The sequence below is a fragment of the Triplophysa rosa genome, linkage group LG14 (genome assembly GCF_024868665.1).
Source record: "Triplophysa rosa linkage group LG14, Trosa_1v2, whole genome shotgun sequence".
Taxonomy (NCBI): Eukaryota; Metazoa; Chordata; class Actinopteri; order Cypriniformes; family Nemacheilidae; genus Triplophysa; species Triplophysa rosa.
In genome coordinates, this window is record NC_079903.1 from 13,065,869 (window position 1) to 13,086,825 (window position 20,957).

General features: G+C 38.9%; 1 protein-coding gene across 5 annotated transcripts in view; it reads left to right on the forward strand.

The window, feature by feature from the left end:
• Positions 1–20,957, forward strand: part of arhgef12a (Rho guanine nucleotide exchange factor (GEF) 12a) — a 61,481-nt gene that overhangs the window by 17,756 nt on the left and 22,768 nt on the right. For 4 of the 5 annotated variants that reach the window (XM_057350783.1, XM_057350781.1, XM_057350784.1 and 1 more), the window contains exons 3-16: positions 10,748–10,842; positions 14,199–14,255; positions 15,352–15,450; positions 16,222–16,271; positions 16,585–16,642; positions 16,723–16,874; positions 17,292–17,366; positions 17,894–17,989; positions 18,235–18,303; positions 18,515–18,643; positions 18,734–18,832; positions 18,918–19,028; positions 19,107–19,205; positions 19,666–19,708. In XM_057350783.1, the coding sequence (XP_057206766.1) occupies positions 10,748–10,842; positions 14,199–14,255; positions 15,352–15,450; positions 16,222–16,271; positions 16,585–16,642; positions 16,723–16,874; positions 17,292–17,366; positions 17,894–17,989; positions 18,235–18,303; positions 18,515–18,643; positions 18,734–18,832; positions 18,918–19,028; positions 19,107–19,205; positions 19,666–19,708 (1,232 nt within the window). The remainder of the gene's footprint in view (positions 1–10,747; positions 10,843–14,198; positions 14,256–15,351; positions 15,451–16,221; positions 16,272–16,584; positions 16,643–16,722; positions 16,875–17,291; positions 17,367–17,893; positions 17,990–18,234; positions 18,304–18,514; positions 18,644–18,733; positions 18,833–18,917; positions 19,029–19,106; positions 19,206–19,665; positions 19,709–20,957) is intronic. The other variant, XM_057350786.1, reaches the window with a different exon arrangement.

Sequence of the window (20,957 nt, forward strand, 5' to 3'; positions counted from 1 at the left end):
CATAGAGAACGTTAAAACAAACCCGTTTCTTCTTAGCAGCGGCCTGCTACTACAGTGCCTCTGATTAACAACTTCAAAGGCAATTTTCTCAATGTCTTGATTTTTTTGCACCCTCAGATTCCAGAGTTTTAAATAGATGCATCTCGGCCAAATATTGTCATATCCTAACAAACAGTTATATATCAATAGAAAGCATTTTCATTCAGATGATTTAAAAATTTAAAGGGGTCATATGGCACGAATAAGTGTGTTTCTGTGTCTTTGGTGTGTTATAAGTTGCCCATGCAATGCATGTATTAGACACGTAAAATTGGAAAAATTAAAGTGTCGTAACAAAATATGCATTCTATCTAAAAGCGAATGCTCACCCAGACCTGCCTGAAATGGCTCGTCTAACCACACCCCCACAAATCCACGTCAGTTCGTGGTATGATTTGACTAAAACCGCCCAAATGTATACGCAAGTAAGTTGAGCGTACCTGTCAGTACAATTTCTTTAGAACCTGATGTTCCAGATATGGTAAGAGGCGTTACATTTCCGTCACATGCTTGCAGTATTCGACCAATCACTACGCACTGGTTAACTGGCCAATCATAACACACCTCGCTTTTCAGAGCGGTGAGCTTTGTAAAAAATCTGCATGTTTCAGAGAGGCGGGGCAAAAAGGCGATAAAAACATGCACGGTATGTGGAAAATACAGTTTTTGAACCTGTTCACTCATTTTCGTCTCCCCTCCTTCAACCGTTCACTTATCTATCATTACCCCCGCCCCCAAAGACGTAATTCGCGGGTGTAAAAAGAGGCACATTTAATGCTATGATGGAGCAGAAGGACCGACAGAGCAAACGAGTGAAGCGTTCAATCTTACAACTCAAATATGTTTTCCACCTGCAGAATACAAGAATTTCCCCGGCTAAAGTACAAAACAGCAAAGATAACGAAATGTGTTGCATATTGTATGCATTTGAATCTAATGCAGGAAACATGTGTTTAAACTTTAGCACTATACTATTGTATAAAGCTCTCTAACAATACTGCAAAGCATACAAAATGTTAACGTTATACATCACGTTAAATACTATTTATTTGTGAGTCTCTATTGATAAAGCCAAACGTGTATCAATGCAGCTTTCATGAAGAATAGTCACTAAAAGCCTTCAGGTCTCGCAGGTTGAGATATGCGCGTGCCTAGGGAGTCAGAGCACAAAATACTAAACGGAGTTCTCTTTCACGCCTTCTTACTATGAAACGGACATATAAACACAAAATTTCCACACTGTTTCGTGAACAAACAGTTGGGAAACAAAACGCATGTGTGTTACAGTGTAGCGCACTAGCTCTTAAAGGGGCAGCAGCATAATATAGATCTGTTTATAATGTTCATCAAGCAACAAAGGACGGGCCCAAAAAACTCACTGATATTAAAGGAACTGTGTTCTCTTATATGAGTTGTTCACAACAAATAAAGGAAGAAAGTAGCTTGAAGAAAGATGTGCTTTAAATATGGTAAAGTGTTGAAAGAGAGTTTACATATACGATAAAAATAATTAAATCATAAACAATGATTTGTATTCATTTCTAATTGATTTATTAATGTATTAAACACATTTGAATGAAGTTTTAGTGATTCTTTTTTCTTACCTCACCCCTGACTCTGGTGGGCTGGTGCCACCAAGTCGGGAACCTATGGCTCGCGAGACACACGGGGCTCTTTTCTAAAATCTCGCCTGGTGTCTTACCCTTCACCAACATTTGATCGTTAAAAAAACATCATAATACATATGAAGATTTCATGTTGTCCTGGCCAGTACATGGATGCAGTGCTATGCACAAGCGTCACGACACTAATCAACAGCAAACAACGTTTCTATAGTAACTTCGCGCGCCCGCAGCCCAGATGAAGCTACCCAGAGCGCGAGGAGTTTAGAAGAGCGAGCGTCATGCTTTTATTGAATGTTACGGCTCTCTGTGGTGTAAGAAAAACAGAACTCGTTGCCTCACTATGTAATCACATGTAAAAAGTTTTCAAACCAAACCATGCAGCAAAGTATCCGGTGAGCAGATGGAAGCAAACTGTGACGCGTCAGTATGGATGCGCTGTGTTTAGCTCCTCATATCCGTGTTATCAGTCTTTCTCGCATATGAATCATATGAAGTTCATGCATACAGCTGTCAAGGTTGACAGAGGAGTTTCAATGCCGGTATGTAAGTGTCTTGACCATGTACGAACCAAACTACAAAGCTATCAGCAAGACGCTAGTTATGTTCGCTTTCATGAGGTGTTGCGCAGACTGGTCGGCGTATGACATCAAAGTGCCGCGAGAGCAGAGCGCCGTGCAGTGTTAATTTTGACAGCAAATTTTGATTTAGTTTTAGTCATAGTCTTTTGACGAAAATGCAATGTAGTTTTAGTCACATTTTAGTCAACCCCATCATTTTAGTTTTAGTCTAGTTTTAGTCGACGAAATATGAAAAACATTTTAGTCGAATACATTATATTTAGTCTACTAAAATCTAAATGGTTTAAATCATTTACTTGGTGTAATTAAATGTTCCATACAAAGATTCAACTGTTTTGACATAATTTACTTCACCTTAGAATAAAATTAAACCAGGTCATGACCTTTATTTTTCAGAAAAGTTCAGTAACTAGATATGCATTGTTGGAACGCAGAGTATTAGACCATGAACGAAATGTTCCAGTTCATTCAGTCCCATTTGACTCAATTGCCTCGTTAAGTTGGGCGTGTTCATTCAACCAATGAAACGCTCTGACAGGGCTCACACTCAAAGGCTATTGGCTCATGGCATGCTTCTTTGAAGTAAGCGCTGCACTGTCTCTGCTTGAGACAGCAATGAATGAGAATAGCTTTCAAAAAGACATATTATATAAATTGTATTACATTTCTTTAGTCATGCAAACATGTTACATACTTGGTTGGAATGTACAGTTCGACTCACTTCATCACTTCTATAATCAGTAGAGGACGGCGCTGGTTTCTTTTGGCTGACTTTGTTGCATTTCACGTTATGCAGCAGCTCGTGTTAAGTTAACATAGGCATATAAAAACACTTGAGCTTGCCTTCGTAATGTGTTTCGGGGTGACTCGCCTGCAGTCGCGCTTCAAGTTTGCGGCGTTTTACCGGCGATCGTGAAGGAAAATAAGACGCTTTGTAAACCGCGTGGAGACACCTATGCTTTCCCTTCTCCCAGAGACTTCTCTCTGCCGTTTATATGAGATAAGCAGCACATGCGCGCAATCTGATGTCCGCCAGGTGGGACAAGAATATTTTCGTCTCGTTTTTATTAGTTGACGAAAATGTCAGTATATTTTTATTACAGTTTTCGTTATAATGCATTCATTTTTATTTAGTTATCGTCTCGTTTTCGTCAGTGAAAACATGTCGTTAACGAATACTTTTCGTCATAGTTTTCGTTAACGAAATTAACACTGGCGCCGTGTGCTTTCAAAACATTCTCCTGCTACTGATGTCAGACATTTGCCGATCACTAGGGATGGGCGATATGGCCCTAAAACTCTATCACGATAATTCCTGGTATTTGTTGCGATAACGATAAAAATGACGATATATCCATAACACCATCCACCGCTGTTTTTTGCGTCAAGTGATATAGTCTAGACCCTCAGAAAAACAAATATTATCAAAAAGTAAAACTTACCCCAAATCAAACAGCTCCTAAAATATACCTACAGTATTTTTGTAAATATAAAATATAATAGTGAGATTTGACTTCAAAAGGTTGTAGTAAAGAAAAGTTAAATGAATTAAAGCTCAATAAACACATCATGTCATACCTAAAACTGTATATATTCTATTGTTGGGTGGAAACGATTGATCGCATCACGCTGTCAATCACTCTCTCTTGAACTGTGTGAACCTTCTCTTCTCACAGCAACATACACTGAATCTGTCTATGACTCGCGCTACAGAAAGAGAACAGAAAAATGCGGATAAAAGAAATCTAATTAAATAATCCATGCTTTTATATGCACTTATATGCGCTCATAAATGTATTTAAAATAACGTAATACAAACGCGCATTTGTACTGTATGTAAACAGGCAGCAGTGCTGTGCGCGCTGTGTCGCTATGAAAGCACATGTGGGTGCGAGCTGCGCACGGGACGTTCCGTTTATCCTGTATATAACAGGCAAGAAATCGTATTAAACAATTTGCGCTCGCGCGCATAACATCTAACGAATGTTTAAATAAATGCTTTTTTTCGTGTGGGGAATTTCTACAGGTATATCGCAAACGATATAATATCGCCCATCCCTACCAATCAGTCTGCAGCATTTCAAGATGTCGAACATACCTAATGCAAAGTCAGAAGACACATATGCAGTATTTTATCAGTACCATAGAAACGTGCACTTTTTTAATCATATGTTTGATATAATGAATTTAATTGAATGGAGCCGTAATGTAAACCTGTAAGTTGTTTATAAGTAAGAAATCCTTTTTTGGAGCCCCAGATGTATGCACTGTTAACCAATACTGGAAAAAATGGCTCTTTGGTTAAAAAAGGTTCCCGATGACAGGTGTCATTTTAACATACATGCTTTTCTATTGAAAGAGAGCATTTTATAAGAACAGAAGTGTTTCATGCTTAGAGAATTTGCAATAATACCATGAAATGTAAATGTATAAAGTTTTGAGCCAACACATTTGAAATTGTCTTTTAATGTGTATCATCCCAGAGCAACTCATTGCCCATAGATGTTTTTAGTGAACACTTTATTTTGTGTTTTTAATTTTCTGTGGTAATCCGCAGTCTGGCGCACATGTTGTTGATACAGCACAACGTGCATTGAACCCAGAACATTCCTTTAAGGCTATTGTGCCCATAGTGCTCGGCCTGTGGTGTAACGTCTTAAATTTTGCCATCTGCCCCTTGTGTCAGGTCGCCGCTCTGACGCACGCACACATACACGATAATTTAGAGCTATGCAGGCGTGCTCCTCAGTGATGATGTCATGGAATGGAGCAAAGAGGTTCTGTGGACCGCAGTGAGTGGACATAAACAGCCTGTGTTCATTCATTCATTCATTCTTTCGATACCTTATGTCATATAGCTTGTTGTGTCTAAGTTTTCCTATACTAATAAACAAGTTAAAAAATCATGTAGACCGACTTTGAACGACTGTTTCTAGGAACCAAAATTTTGACACTGCTTTGTATTATACAAATACCACTTAGGTAAGATAGTTTTGTAGAAACACACAAAATAAGAGGAAAAGCATAGCAAGAGTCCCTTTTGCTTCATGTTACTCTGCCATGTTTTTTTCCACCAATGTTCAGCTTTTCCTTCAAGTGGCTTTTAACAAACACGCCTTTCAGACTCTAGTCATTGGGGTGTCCCTCATCCAGGCTCTTCTGGCTTCACATGGAACGTTTTTCCATTATTACACAAAACCTCAATTGAGCTTAGAAAACCAGCCCCCTTTCGCCCCGCCAGCCCCCTCTGCCCCTGCCATTCTTGCACTTCCTTTACCCTTCCAACTACCCTCCCACCTTCCTCTCCTCCTCTTTCAAGGAGTGAAGATGGCCTCCTCTTACATCTGACGTTATCCACGCCGTTGAACTCCACCACCATGAAGCAGACCTTCCTGACTTCAAAGATGCCAGACCAGGAAAAACTTTCCAGTATTATAACTCGCACGCAAAGCATTGCTGTAACAGATGTTGTCTGAGGCGCTTGTCATATTATTACATATGTACAATCAGCACGTGCGATTCATTGGGGAAAGAAAATCACATTTAAGAGGAATGATTATTAGCCACATCGATGGTTTGGATTTACTTTTCCATGGGAGCAGAGCGTGGAACGTTTTACAGGCACTTTCATAAATGGCCCATTCAGTCTCCTCAAACTGCTCTCAAAAGGATCCTGTGTCACTGCGCAGAACTCTGAGACAAGCAGCAACGCTGTCCTGAGCCCCGGCGTACACGCTGAACTATACAATTGTTTTTGAGTGTTTTCATTGTAAGTGCTTTCTGTCTCTTCTGATTTGGCTCTCGGTGTCGTAAATTTCCCTTAGGGGTTTTGACTGGCTATTCATATTGGGCTGTAATTTAATTTTGCTTTATGTAATGCTGATTTACGCCATTCTCTGGAATACTCAATTCTGATTGGTCAGTCATGGCATTCTGCGGTTGAACACTAAACTGTCTATTTGAGGGTTGTCCCTGACAACCATTCACTCTTAAGTGTGCTGATTTTCTGATTGTCTCACGTTGCACACCATGGTGATGTCACCTCGCTAGGAGTGTAACGGTTCTCAAATTGAACCGCACGTGTTGGACCGCGGCTCAAATTAAATCTGACGACGCATTTATAATATGGTTCGTTAGAAATTATAATGCATAAAACAGACTGACAAAGTTCAGCTAATGTATGTTTGTCTGTGGATACACATTTAATACCTACAACAAATCAAATAACGTAGACAAATTTCAATAGGATTGACGTATGCTGTAATATGACCAGTCATTTATGCTTTCATCTATGGCTGGGCAAAAAAATCGGAAAATCGATTAATTGTTTTTTTTAAACAGATCAATTCAATATCGATTCTCAAAAGCTGTGAATCGATTTTTTTTCTTTCATATTTACGCAAGCACTGAACATTCATTTACGTTAATGTTATTGCTACTACTATCCACTAGATGTCACTTTTCTTTTTACAACGGGTGGATGTTACAACAGGGAGTATAGTTCATTCATTGCTTAATTAACATGGGATGTGGGTGTGTCGTGGAATTTAACATCACCTTCATATAAAAGGCAGCGGTTCACATGATTGCAGCCTCTATTTACAGCTATTTTTGTGAAATTTTGTTTGTTATACTGCATCTTAAATTTAAAATAACTGTTCTGTTTCAATATACCCAAGGGTTTTAAAGTTTAATATACAGGTTTGTGGCTCTTCATTTCATTTTTTAATTCACCATTGTAATGTGATATTTACTGGTCTTTTTTAGAAATATCTATAGGATTTGTATTAAATCTATACCCAGATAGCAAGCAACCATTGAATCAATGTTAAAAAATTGTTAATTTGTCAATGTTAATTGCGTCGAATCAATATCACTTTTGCACCTGCAATTTATGTTGAAAAAATGTTGAAATTTCAACAAATCACAATTACTGTATATTACCTCTTGTATTTTAATGTTAAGTTTTCTTTAACTGGTCATGTTTAAAAGTAAACTTTTCAAAACATCTCTTTCTCTATCCATGTATAAGTGTTCTTATTAAAGCACTACTGTAAACATTGAAAGTGGTAAAAGAGTTGCCTGATCACAATAATGGTGATTTGTTTAAATTTCTAAAAAATGTCTACATTAATTGCAGGTGCAAAAGTGATATTGATTCAATGCAATTAACATTGACAAATCAACTATTTTTTAACATTGATTCAATGGTTGCTTGCTATCTGGGTAATCATTGACTCGAATCGAGAATCGAATCGAATCGAGCGCTTGTGAATCGGAATCGAATCGGATCATCAGAATCGATACCCAGCCCTACTTTCATCACCCGGGTGTTGTGAGCGCGCGAGTGCAGGTGAGACCTGAACAGCACATGTTGCTGTTTAAACTAAACTCATTCAAGCCTTGTCAATTGAAACATTTAAGTACAAGATGATGCAGAAGAAAACTCGCTTGCACGCTGTGAGAAGATCCGAAGCGCGCACAAGGAAAGTCTCAGACATGGCGCAAATATTGAGTTGTCTTTGAAGCGCTTAAACGGACAAATTCACACACGAAGTAGGTCAACATGCCCCTCTTGTCGAGTATCTTAACAAACATAGTAGGTTATGTCTTAAGTGAACGGACGAAACAGACGAAAAACAACGCATGTGTACAGTATCAGTGTACTGGATGCGTTTCATTCCTCTTAAAGCGACAGCACACATATTCCTGCTGTCTGTTAAAAGTCAAGGAAATCACTCACTGCTTGTGACTCAATAGCTTCTGTAACTTCAATCACGATTCATCTTTATTTCATTTGTACATATGCAATGTTATGTTTTATTTAATTACGTTAATCCATTTCTACCTTAAAAGGTATATATATACAGTATCTTATTTAATTTTCTGCTTTGCTCTTTTGTTTTATTGGTGCTGTTACTTGTAGCTTGATTATTTGTTCTTATATGTATTTGTGAGTAGTCCCTTTTCCCTGAACATTGCACAAATCGAACCGAACCGAAACCGTGACCCTAAAACCGTGACACAAATCAAACCGTGAGTAATTTGAACCGTTACACCCCTACACCTCGCACATTTAAACTGGGAACTATATTTCATGTCTATTTATTTATAAAGGAAGTAGCTGTGTAAGCAGCATAATTTACAGTAGCACTCTATTCAACATGTGGTTTTAATGCACAGTCTGATGGTCATTATTGTAAAATAAACCCCTTCTGGATTATAAGACCCCTATGATTTGAATCAGTTGTACATAGCCTTACTCGGCCCATGTCAAATGGAAGATGTATAGTGCTTCATGTCCTCTATATTTTCCTGTATAGACGGTTTCAAAGCAACAACATAAACAAACGTTGCTGCGCATGCATGCTTTTGTGGTCCAAACAGTTAAAAAGTATGTCTAGCCAGTATTATTTTGGGTTACCAGTAAAAGAACCGTTACGTGGCTAAACATAAATGCGACAACGTTACATGACCCATTTAACAAATTGTTTATTTAATCAAATTAATATTCAGTAAAATTCAACAAATTGTTTATTTAATAATAAAATGTCATTATGAATTAATAATAATATAAATACATTAAAATATATATAGTTATATTATTAGCCACTAGCCAGACCGATAACCACACACAGACCGGAAGTTAACTTCGAGCCAGGTGCATGCGTCCGATGAAGCCGTCTATACATTTCCTCATTGTTATTTAGGCCATGTTTATTCACATCTGACTGGTGAAGTAAAAGATGAAGTAAATGTGCAACTCATGCCCTCATCGGAGAAGTGGAAAGGATTAGTCTGCATTTGGCCCGTGACGGCATCCAGGGTCAAATTGCATTAATTGAGTTTTAATTGAAAACGTGATTGACAGCTGCTCCCTCTTTAGACTTATCTAGTTTACCAGCAGTGAAAAATTGCCTTGCGCAATCTAGCGGGCTCATTATGGGCGGGTTAATCCCTGAGAGCTCTTTCCATTACTTGGCTCCAGTGTTAATTTCACAGTTTGCTGACATCTGAAGCAATCTTAAAAAAGTTAGTTAAGCTTTAGCAAGGTTATTCTCAGCATTCTGAGCCACGGTACAAATGTCTTACACTCTACTGTGAGGGTGTGGAATCAATATCTCCGATACTGTCCCGCAGTGAACCGAACGTTTAAACCGACAATCGACAAACTGTTATTCTGATGGGCAAATGTGTGTTTAGCTGATCAGGATGTGTGCACTCCATCGCTCTTCATTGTTTAAAATGCTGAGCTGATTATTGTGTCAGTTTCTCTTGGTTTGCTGGTCAGAAGCACCATAAAGCTTTTATGTAAGAGTAATCTTCTAGTGCTGGTCCACTTTTAGCATGTCATGAAAACCTTCACAGAGAGGACTGTATAACATAAGATCTCAACCTGACACAATGTGTTCAATTATCATTCATGAATCTGAGATGTTGTCGTAAGAAGTTACAACCATAAATTGTGTTGCATTAGACTGAGTGGCCACCAAAAACTTTTTTGTTATTGCAGTTCAATTGGTTAAAAATGCCAACAGATGGCGAGACGCTAAGCATTTACTTTGCGTTCAGTGGTGCGCACACTTATTTTTTCAACTTTGGGTAAAACGGTGCACTTTTTCAAAAAAGCCCCCATTGACTTTCCATAGTAGGAATAAAAAGGACTATGGAAAGTCAATGGGGGCTTATTTTAAAGTGAACTACTCCTTTAAAGTCACTTTTTACTCCAAGCAATCAGAGTGCAGTAGGGTCGAAAAAATGGTGCAATGGATAGTTAGCTCGTAATACTGATTATGAAACAGGATGCTGATTGGTCAATTTCCTGTTAAGCCCGGTTATAAAACATTCAGCCATTTTCCTGCAGTTTTTACGCTGCATAAAAAGATATGTATATTCAATTATATTATATAAAAGATTTGAACCGGAAACCGGAAGTGTTTATATCTTACGAAGTGGTCTGTAGCAAATGGTCTTGTTCAAGAAAGAAGAGGTCTGTCTGAGGGACATGAGTCCAGGTGAAGAAAATAACAGCGGGCTGCTAGTACATGTGTTATACAGTGGGCCTCAGATACAGTCAGAGAGGTCTGTAAAAGCCTTCTTGAGCGGTGTGTCCCATCACTGGCTGGCCCACAGACGTTGAACAGAGAGTCTCACACAGTCTGAGAGACCAGACCAGACCAGAGCTCTGTTAAACATACTCACCCCCACCTCACCTTAATGCCGGAGGTACATTTAGACCTGCGGTCATACTGCTGTGTGCAGGCTGTTCTACTCTGTTGGGCTTTCAATGTCACACAGTAATGAATGTTATTGAATAGGGGTACCTTAATGCAGGTGCATCTGTTGATTCAGATACTGACAAAGCGAATAGTGTTTGCAAAACACTCTACACAATGCAAACCAAAACACACCGCCATATTCAGTGCCCATGAATGTGCCTATGTATGTTTGTTGCATTGTGTTAATGTGTTTCATTAACATCCGCTTCCCCGTCTGTGTTTCCAGAAGCAGTAGCATCCTCAGCAAAGATCACCCTCCTGACAAGAGGTCCAAAAGCGACAAGCTGCCTGGAACCCCTACACACGATTTTGACCCTACAGGTAAATAACCTTAATAGAAACTTTCTCGCTTTTTTTTGCAACACTTACATTTTCTCGGCTGATACAGAACAGTAGTGTTTGCCGTACTAACTGGTGTCCTGAGCGTTTGTGGGGTGCAGACTGAAACACAGTGTTCTTCTCACACGGTTTCTCCAGACTCTAAAATGGAAACGGTTTTCTCCGCACACAGCACAGATGGAGGGCTGCGCCCGTCCGCTAAATGCTGTGGAGCAGGTTTAAACAGCGGTGTGATTCATACTTGCTGACCATAAACGATGCACATGTTCCTGGCCACGGTTTTGGCAGTTGAAAGACATTGTCAGTGCGTTTTCAGTGGAAGTTTCGGCCCTGTTTTTCCTCTATGCTGCTGTCGGGGGCAGAGGAGGGAAGCAGCGTTGAGCGAGCTTGTTAATGTGATGTTTATGGTGGGAAAACAATGTGATTATCGTCATTGATTGAAGTCACCATGAAATCAAAGTTTTACAAAGTAAAGCTCCTCTCCCCCTCTCAACAACAACTCTTCACCACATGACGTAAGCAACAAAAAAAAGAGGTTGGACTATATTCCAATGGCCAGACATTTTTAGCCCTCTGCTCCAGGCCCAACTTACAACAAAGCAATCATAAAGGAAAGGGCGATATAAAGCCCGCCATACATTTTTTTTCTAATTTCAAAAGCCGTTTTACTCTGATATACGTCACGATTCGGAAAAGAAGTCAATCGCAACTTCCGTTTCATGGTGGCTTTAAAGTACGATTTGCATTGTTTGGACGGAGCTGTTTTCATGTTTTATTAGAAGACTGGCTTGCTAGTGGCTGGCTGGCTGGGAATGAGATGACAGAATTTCCGCAGGAAGTTCTGTGATGTTCTGTTTACTGAAGCAGATGTACACCACTGTTGGGGAATGATGCTATTGACGTAACATTTTTTTTTTTGTAATGTGAGAGTAGTTCATTCGTTTTTGAAATAGCAGGGCTTTTCCAATAACAAGCTACTTTTTCCAGTAGTTAGCGGTGTAGCATGATGAAACAACACATTGCACACTTAACATGATAGTGCAAAGGCTAAAATCAAATATGGTCTAAAAACTTGCAAATGTTCATCATCAATTGATATGAGATCCACATTTGTAAATATAATCTCGTTGGTTACTAATTAGGCACGTTTATATTTAATATATTTTAATTTATTTGTAACAATTATTTTCAAGGTTAAAATGACTAGCCCTGTTTTAATTGTTTTAGGGGGTTGTTATTAGGGCTGTGTGTTGGCAATCAAATAAAAATAAAAAGTAGAGCTAGAAATACAACATGCTGTGCACCAGCGGGGGTTTTCTGTAAGGATAAGTGTAAAAACATCCCTTACCTCTGCAGAGTGGCCATGATGTGTGATGCATGGACCGTTAGATCAGAGGTTTGGGTTCTCAAACTGTGGATTGCGCCCCTCAAGTGGGTAGCACAGGGGAATAAGGTGGGTCACGCAAGTCACTGGCTGTTGTGGTGCTTTACAGTTAAAACACTGAACATGGAGTATAAAACCCCTGCTTCATCCGTGCTGTAAATGAGCTGGTGTCACATCCGTGAAAGCACAATAAATGTCATTGTTACTTTTCTTAATAAACTTTTGTCTAATGCACTGCAGTAGCCAAGTGACTTGTGTCATGACTTGCGAAGCCTACAAACAGCATTATTTTATATGACTCATTACTCCATTACTTATTTTGAAAACCAAAGCACACCCACACATCAGCTCTGAGAGCTCCAAGCGTTCTTATATTTTTCCCCATGCTCGCTTCCACTTACTTTTGGCCGTATGTATATGGCACGATTTAAAAAAAAAATATCGATAGTAGAGGTATCACTATCGATACACTCATACCACGTATGCCTGATTCGAGAATGTTGCGGATCAAGTATTCCAGAGCGCTGTGTAATAAAAAAGGTTATTACATACTTATTATCCATGCATTTTTTGGTATGGCTTGTAGTGCAGACAACTAGGCTACTTGACGAAAAGAGTTTATATTTTGAGAAGTTACAAAGAAGCAAAGTAGTTTCCCCAACAATGGTGGATATTTGGTCATGTAAGATGAAGTGACTGGAGATATGCGGTGCATGTTTGTTTCTGATATCTTTCTCTTTTGGTGTTGGGCTCACCTCCTCTGCTGCATGACTAACTCATCCTATCCCCAGTGTGCATTGTCCTGTTTAGTTTTTCTTTAGACGTGTCTGAAGTATAGCTGCACGGTTAATCGTTAAATATCGCGATCTCGGTTCTAGCACCCACACGATCTCATTAATGAAAATCAACGATTCTCGTGTGTTCATTTACACGTCCGACTAAAATCGCGCGCTTACATCCGTCATTATGGTAAAACCACGTCACGAGAGTGTGTAGCGCTTATCACTGTAGTAACACTAATAGAGAAGCAGCGCTTTAAGAGCTTTTCCTCAAGTTGCCCAACATTTCATGTTTTCAGGTTATTTTAAACCTTTTATAGGTGAGAATACTGTGTTATGTTTATCAGTCGTGTCTTTATTTAAGACCCCTTCAAGCAGTCTGTAGATGTCATAAGATGTCTGCAAATTTATAAATCTTTCTAAAGACCTTTAATTGCAAGTGTCACCTTATGAATTTGTTTTACTGTAGAAATAGTTCATATAAAAGTTACTTCAATGCATTAATACTTTTTAGGAAGTTAAACTTTTGCATTTAAAGTTCAACTTAAAAAAACACTTTAGTTGAACTATGGTATTTGTTGTAAAAAAATTACTGTAGGTTATGTAATAAATATTACATACCTAAATGAACTATTTTTTGTCAGAATCTCTAGTAAATTATGTACTTTTAGTCGTCATTCAAAACCGTAAAAGAATCGCAATCTCTATTTGAAACAAAAGAATCGTGATTCTTCTGTGACGTGAAAGTCATTTTGACTTATTCAGTTTTCTAAAACAAAGAATTGAAGCTGAAGCAGTATTGTTCTTACAATGAAGGTCTGTAGTGGAAAAACACCCAAACCAGTGTGCATTTGACCATTTATTATATATGTGAATGTTAGATACGTAATATCCAAAAAACATACCGATTTAATACTTACCTAAATGTATTATCCCTAATACGTGCGCAATATTTGTTTCTTTTTACAATTTATGAGAACTCAAAATTATCATCTGTGGTGAACGACAGCAATGATGCATAGAGGCTAGCATGAGGTTAGCATTAGCATCAGTGATTTCTCCAAAACAGCCACACTTTTGTATTTGTTCCATTGCTCATTTTTTCATTTGAGTTCTCTCTCATGTCCTCTCTGTCGTGTGTGTTTTGTGATGTATCATAATGTCTTGTTGCTCAGACGTGCTGGTGCAGAAGAGTGGATTTGTAGTGGCTGACGGGAGACCCGAGTCCTGTGGTAAGATGCTCGATCTGTTGCTGTGTTTCTGGCTCTCTTTTTTTCCTTAGGTGATCGATTCCTTCCCACAACTCCCTGTTGCTGTATCTTCAGCTTTGGTTATGAGCCACGGTATATCCAGAGCCAGAGATATCGCTTTTCCTCTGCTTCTAGTACCATGAACCTATCAGCATTTCTTTAAAGGGATGCAGTCCACCCACAAACTGAAAATCTGTCAGTTTCTTGAAGTCTTTCTTTCATAGATTGCAGGAGGAGATATTAGATAGATAGGATGTTAAACATCTCTTTTCATGGTGCATAGATGAAAGTCATATTGGAATTATGATATTGTTAATAATCGATGGATTTATTATTTTCTCTTGTGCTACCCATATAACGATATTGTCTTTTTCTCCACGTTTATCTATAACTTCTTGTGCTGTTTGCTGAGTAAAGGGTATATGACAGTGTGTTATACAAACCAATATTAAGGGCATCTGACTAGATTTTTGTCGGTGAAACCATGTGACTGTCTGATTGGTTTATTCCATGCTCATGTGGTAGAAGACTCTGATGTAATAAGATGCGCTATTGGTTTTCGATGTAGGCCCAAATTTCGCGCTAGTAGCATCAGATGACCATGAACAACCCGCACAGCTCTGATCATCTCCCGTATCTTTCCTTTAGATTATAATTCGACCAAGAGATTGATGTGTTCATTTTACATATTTTTACGACTGATATCTTGCACTTATTCACAATTTATAATACATTGCTACTGTGTTCCGCTTTGGTGGACCTTAATAATTGATACTTTAATAAAACGTTGACAATCCAATAAAATATTTGAAGAGTTTGTTTCCAAAATGAGATAACGCCGTTTTTTATCATGTTATGTATTATTGTGTTAGTTAGCTGTATTTTTTTTAGTTATTGTGGCTTAAATCAAAACAAACCAACTGCAGTTTGATTGATATTAATTGGAAGCACAATAAAAAAACATGATTTTTGAACATTTTTAAAAACCGAGTTATCTCATTTTGGAAGTAAACTCTTCCTTTTAATACCCCCCTCCTAAAAATAACTTCGATCTCCTCTCATTCTCTCATTCCTCAAGGGCTGGTTCAGAGATGCGTCATCATACAGAAAGATGAGAACGGTTTTGGGCTGACCGTCAGCGGGGACAACCCTGTTTTTGTGCAGCTCGTCAAACAAGGTAAGAGCCTGTCAGTCTCGCTTGTCTGTAACTTTGGCTCCGCCCCTCAGCTCCTCTGTGCGTCTGGTGCAGGGACGTCTCCCCTCTCTGGACTGATGTGATTTGGCTGTCAGAAATGAAGCTAATGTTCTCTGACCAGAACAAAGTAAAGGACTCATAAAGCAACGTGGAAGAGCAGGGCTGCATACACTTTGAATAAGATTTGAATGCTTTGATAGGTGTAATTGGAGCTAAAACAGTCCATTAGATTATCTGGGTCACTAAGCAACATCCTGGAAAGCGTAGCAACAAACTAAAAGCCTTTCCGAACACCATTAGTAATGATATAGTGAGCCCTACATACATAGACTTTTTTTGACGATTTCTTTATTTATTGGGACTACTAGCATTAATATGTCTAATACCGTCAATAAGAGTAATGTTTGTTTTCCCCTCTATAAAATACAGCACAGTACAAGCTGTGTTTATTTTGACATTAGTCACATCTGTTTTCTTAAATAGAGGTGTGATATTTTTGTTCTGACTTACATCATTGTCACCAGGTGATAAAACGTGCATTAGTGTGTGTGTGTTTGTTTCAGTGAGTCTCTAGATTTTGAACTTTAGCCCGTAAGAGAACTGTAAATCTTATAGAGGTGATCAAACAGATTTCTAATCTAAAAATCAAGTTGTTCTTATAAGAATCTTCAGGTCAAGATACAAGATGACACGTTCTATGACAAAGTTTCTGAGCACGTTCAAAACCATCTTGTTGTATGTCTCTGTCCATAGATGGAGCTGCCATGCGTGCAGGTGTTCAAACCGGGGACAGGATCATTAAGGTGACTTACACATGCAGAATGAGTGTATGAAGTATTATTTCTCATTGCCAACCTTTACTTTTTATTCACCACTGCAACTTTTGTCTATTCTGCCATCTGCTGGTTACTATACAAACCTGTTTTTTTTATGTTGAATCAAAGCACTTTTTTAGACTTTGCATTGGCCCCACCTCATATTTATTATGCATAAATGTATATTATTTTCTTTCATACTTTAATATTTTTGTATTAATAAGCTATGGTGTAGTTCAGTGACAATGCACATACATTTGATTTTCAATAACGCGTTTATTGTTTTTCTCTTCTGCTTTAGGTGAACGGGACATTGGTGACGCATTCAAACCACGTTGAAGTGGTGAAGTTAATCAAATGTAAGTACAAACTCTTTGTTTAGTTGGAAACAAGCACCTTATATTATCCTCAATGACCCAGACTTATTTGTGTATTGCAGCCGGCTCTTATGTGGCCCTGACAGTATTAGGTCGACCCCCCGGGTTGCCCCAGGTCCCCCTCCCTGAGCTAGACCTATGCCGTGAGGAGACTTTTGTTACGACCCCTGACTCGTACAGCGCAACCGAACGCACCTCCTCTCTGGTATCATGGGTAAGCAGAAGGGTCATTTTTACACAGTTTTGTCTTTTGGCCAAAAATGTCCAATTTCAATCTTCATATATACAGCATACTATGATGGGATCCTGCTTTTTAATTCATCTACACTTTGTCAACAGTCTGTTTTAATGTAAACTGTTTAGTTATTGCCGTAACAATTATTTTCATTTTATTATCATTGACAAAATCATCCATAAACATTTTTGTCAGTAGGTTGACACTGGGTAAGCATCTCAACAGCAAACAATATTAATTTTGTTCATCTCTCAAAATAGTTTCATTTGCTGTTTGTATACAGTATGAGTTGTAATTTTACTTCCTCATAACTCTCTTCCAATTAAATTTCCAGATACAATATTTATTATTCGCTCCTCCCCCGTTCTCAAACCAACCCTTCTTGTGTATTCATAGGAAGAGAGCAGCGTTCCACACAACCAAAGATTGGACAACAAGAGGATTGTGTCCAGGGAGCAACAGGACATGCAGGTCAGAATCTAAACCTCCAGGGTTTGTTTTAAAGTGAGAACTTAACACTGTTCTCTCTTTGGTTTGAGGTTAACCCGCACGTAACGTCTGATTTGTCGACGTGCCTTTGTCACTAAAGTGTTGAGTTTGTTGAGTTGAGATGTATTGTCGCAAGTATGACTCAAGTTGATAAGAATGAGGCCTTTCCTGTTGTGAATTATTTACAACTGTAGTTTAGCTGATAAGTGAACAGGCAGCCCGTGGCTCCGCCCACCACGTATGGTCAGACCGCAGTTGTACCGCCTCCCTATGTTTAGTAAACAAAGATCCGTCATTCTGGTTCTCCTGGAGAACTTTTAGATTTTTCAGAGATGTTGTATGGCTGTTTTGTTGCTCATTTTTATTCATTTTGAGTAGAATAAACAAAGAGATAAATACAATACAAAAGAATAAATAATGTAGCACATATGTTGCACGTTTACTCACGAGGATTTACTTATAAAGGATTCATTTTAGAGATTGTAAAAATGTTTCCGTTTTGCCCGTAGGGACTGAAGGATGAACACAACAAAACATCCAAACCGCTATGGGACGTCCAAGAAGCTAAGATGCACATTCCACATCCGCTCAACAGAGCTACACATGTAAGAGATTTCTCACCAGTTCCATTGACTTCACATTTAAGGCATAACATGGGCACGAGTAGTATTTGACCAATATGTGTTTCTTCAATAGATTGTGAAATCTTGAGATATAGCTGTTGACGTCGCATTATTTGAAGATAGTGAATTAAACATTTCTTCCTTGGTCACCCTTCATGTTTGAACATTTTACCTATAAAAGCTAATTGTAAGTAGACTGTCAGATTGACTGTAAACCTGCTCTCTAGGAGGGTCTGTATCTCAGGAACACTGAAGACGGATGCTGGACGGACGAGGATAAAGGAGACCTCAGCCCTGTAAGTTTCTGTAGTGGAAGTTCAGTGGCACCTGTAAGTGTCGACACATCTCCATTGATCTCAGTTAAACAGTGACACTCGTAGTGAGTACAGCCAAAGCCACTCGGCGATGAATTGCCTCTCTCGTGTGAAGTAGGCCAGAGCTTTAATGGCTCTTGTTCTTTCCTTCCCTGCGGTGTCATTATTTGTGTTTATGGTTTGTGATGTGCAGGTCCAACGGCGGTTCTACCCGGCCTCTCCGGTGAGCCAAAGAGATTCCAACTGCTCCAGTCCAAAAAGCACCCCCAGAGACAGCCTCAACTCCTGCCCGTCCCCGGATGTCGACGACAGATGTGACCTGGTGAGAATCACATTCATTTTGCTTGACGGACCTTATCGCCTGATCTCAGTTCTCCAGGAGAACGCTGATGCTCTCTGCTCCCTGCTGCAGGATTCTCGCCTCCAGACATCCGTTAGGAGCCCACCCTCCCGGCAGACTTCGGAGATCATCGTTCTTGAAGATGAAGACTTTGACACTGAGCAGGAACAGGTACTTGAGTTGAGTTTTTTCAATCACTCGGTGTGAGAATCTAGTTTTTGTTCGTCAAGATTTATAACCTGATGTGTTGTGCCAGGTGAACGGCCAGTGTAGCTGCTTCCAGGACATCGAGCTGCTCAAGACTCGTCCTGCTCATCTCGCGGTGTTCTTGCATCATGTGATCTCACAGTTTGACCCTGCACCTCTGGTGAGTTTCAGCTTACTTTGGTCAAGAGCGATGAAACATCAAATCAAACAAATTTTTGACTCTCGCTTATGCCCACAGCTCTGCTACCTGTATGCCGATCTCTACAAGCACACCAACTCCAAAGAAGCACGTCGGATCTTCACTGACTTCTTAGGGTTCTTCATAGACCGGGGGGCAGTAAGTGGAGTCTGTTTTTACACCTCATGCAATCTTGTTAAATCCCGTCAGTGTCTGCTTTGGGTAGTGTCATTCAGTCTGTGGGCAAGTTGGGGCAAAATCCCGGATCCGCCCTGATCAACCGTGTCTTTTGTCCTGAGAGCTGTGTTTGAAGGTTGCTCCTTTCCCAGAAGCCTCAGGGTCAGGAAGCTAACATGCTCTCAGACAACCTTTTACCCCACGGTCATCACATATTCTTCTTCTCAATGTGCATTTGTTTGTGAGTTTGCACGAGTCTACCCTGCAGCAAACTCTGTTCTTTTGCTACTAGATGGACGAGTAGTTTAACTGGAACAGTTGTTCTCCAAAGCTTTGCAGTTTTGTTACCTTGACTGAGGTTGTAGTTGTTTTGCAGGCAAACAAAATAAACCGTATCATTGTTGAACCCTGTTTAATTTAAGCTATTGTTTTTGTTCAACAGCATTTGAAGGTTGCTGTGCCTGAATCCATCTCCTACGAACTCGGTAAGCGTTCAGAAGTATTTTAATGGAGGTACAAAACTTGTTCTCACCGTGCCAAGTGTTGTTCTAACCGATATGTTATTGTGTTTGTTTTAACTCAAACGCATAATCATTTCTCGGCTCCTGGAGGGAAACCTGTAATTATTCAGAAAGCACAAATCCATTTTAACATTCACATTGAGTGTGCATGTAATTAGCTTTTGAAGGACTCGGTCACTTGGCCCGTGTGTCATGTTGACATCATGGGAAATCGCAGCATGTTGAGTGTGGTGTGTTCACTTCACGGACCCAACTGAGGGCTTTTTTGGTTCATACAAGTTGTATTTTGATGATAAACGTGTGTGTTCCAGTGTGTATTTGGCTTAAGTGTTTGTATACAGTACAAAACTGTGTATACATAAAGCCGCAGAAAAATGAAGAGACCATTCCAAATTTTCATTTTATCAGCATTTTTAGGTGTAATGTGGCCATTCGACAATATCAAACCTCAGGAGTGACAGCAATGTGAAAGACTGACAGCATGACAAGACGCATGACAACTGTGATAAAAATTGCATTAAAAAAAGAACTTTTCCTAAATACATGTACAAAATATTACTGTTGTATTCTTTAAAAGTGTTTTCTTTGCTATATTTGAGGTCTGAAAAAATACAGTGCATCTTTTCTGTTACTATGACCTGTTACTCCAGTTTTCATTTTCTGCAAATAAAAACATAATTTTTATTTGAAATTTGATAGAATTATTGTTAGTAGTTCATAGAATGCAACAAAAATGATCATTTTACCTTTACCTCCTATAAATAGTAAGTTTTAAATTCAGAAAAACTGATTTTGAAATGGTCTCTTCATTTTTTCTGCGGCTGTATTTTCCGCAGCTAGTTAGACAAATTAATATTATTCTATAATGTAGACAGTCTATTACAATTTGTTTTCTATAGAAAAACAATAGAAGTCCATGTTATGAAATACCGGTATTGTCAATAACCAGGATATTAATAGCCGGGATTATTGATTGTGTTGATACTACACATTTAATGTCATAAATGATTTAGCGACAATATCTGGTTGACACTCCAACATAGAAGGGGGTTGTTTTGCACCCTAAAGAGCCACAATGGTTACACATTTTCTCTCTGCCTCCTGGTTCATTGGCACAAAAGGAAACCAATTTCTATGTGACTGCTAGCATTGTATTGATTTAATTCAATGAACTTTGAATTGCAATAGTATCATTATTGTGGATTATATTTGA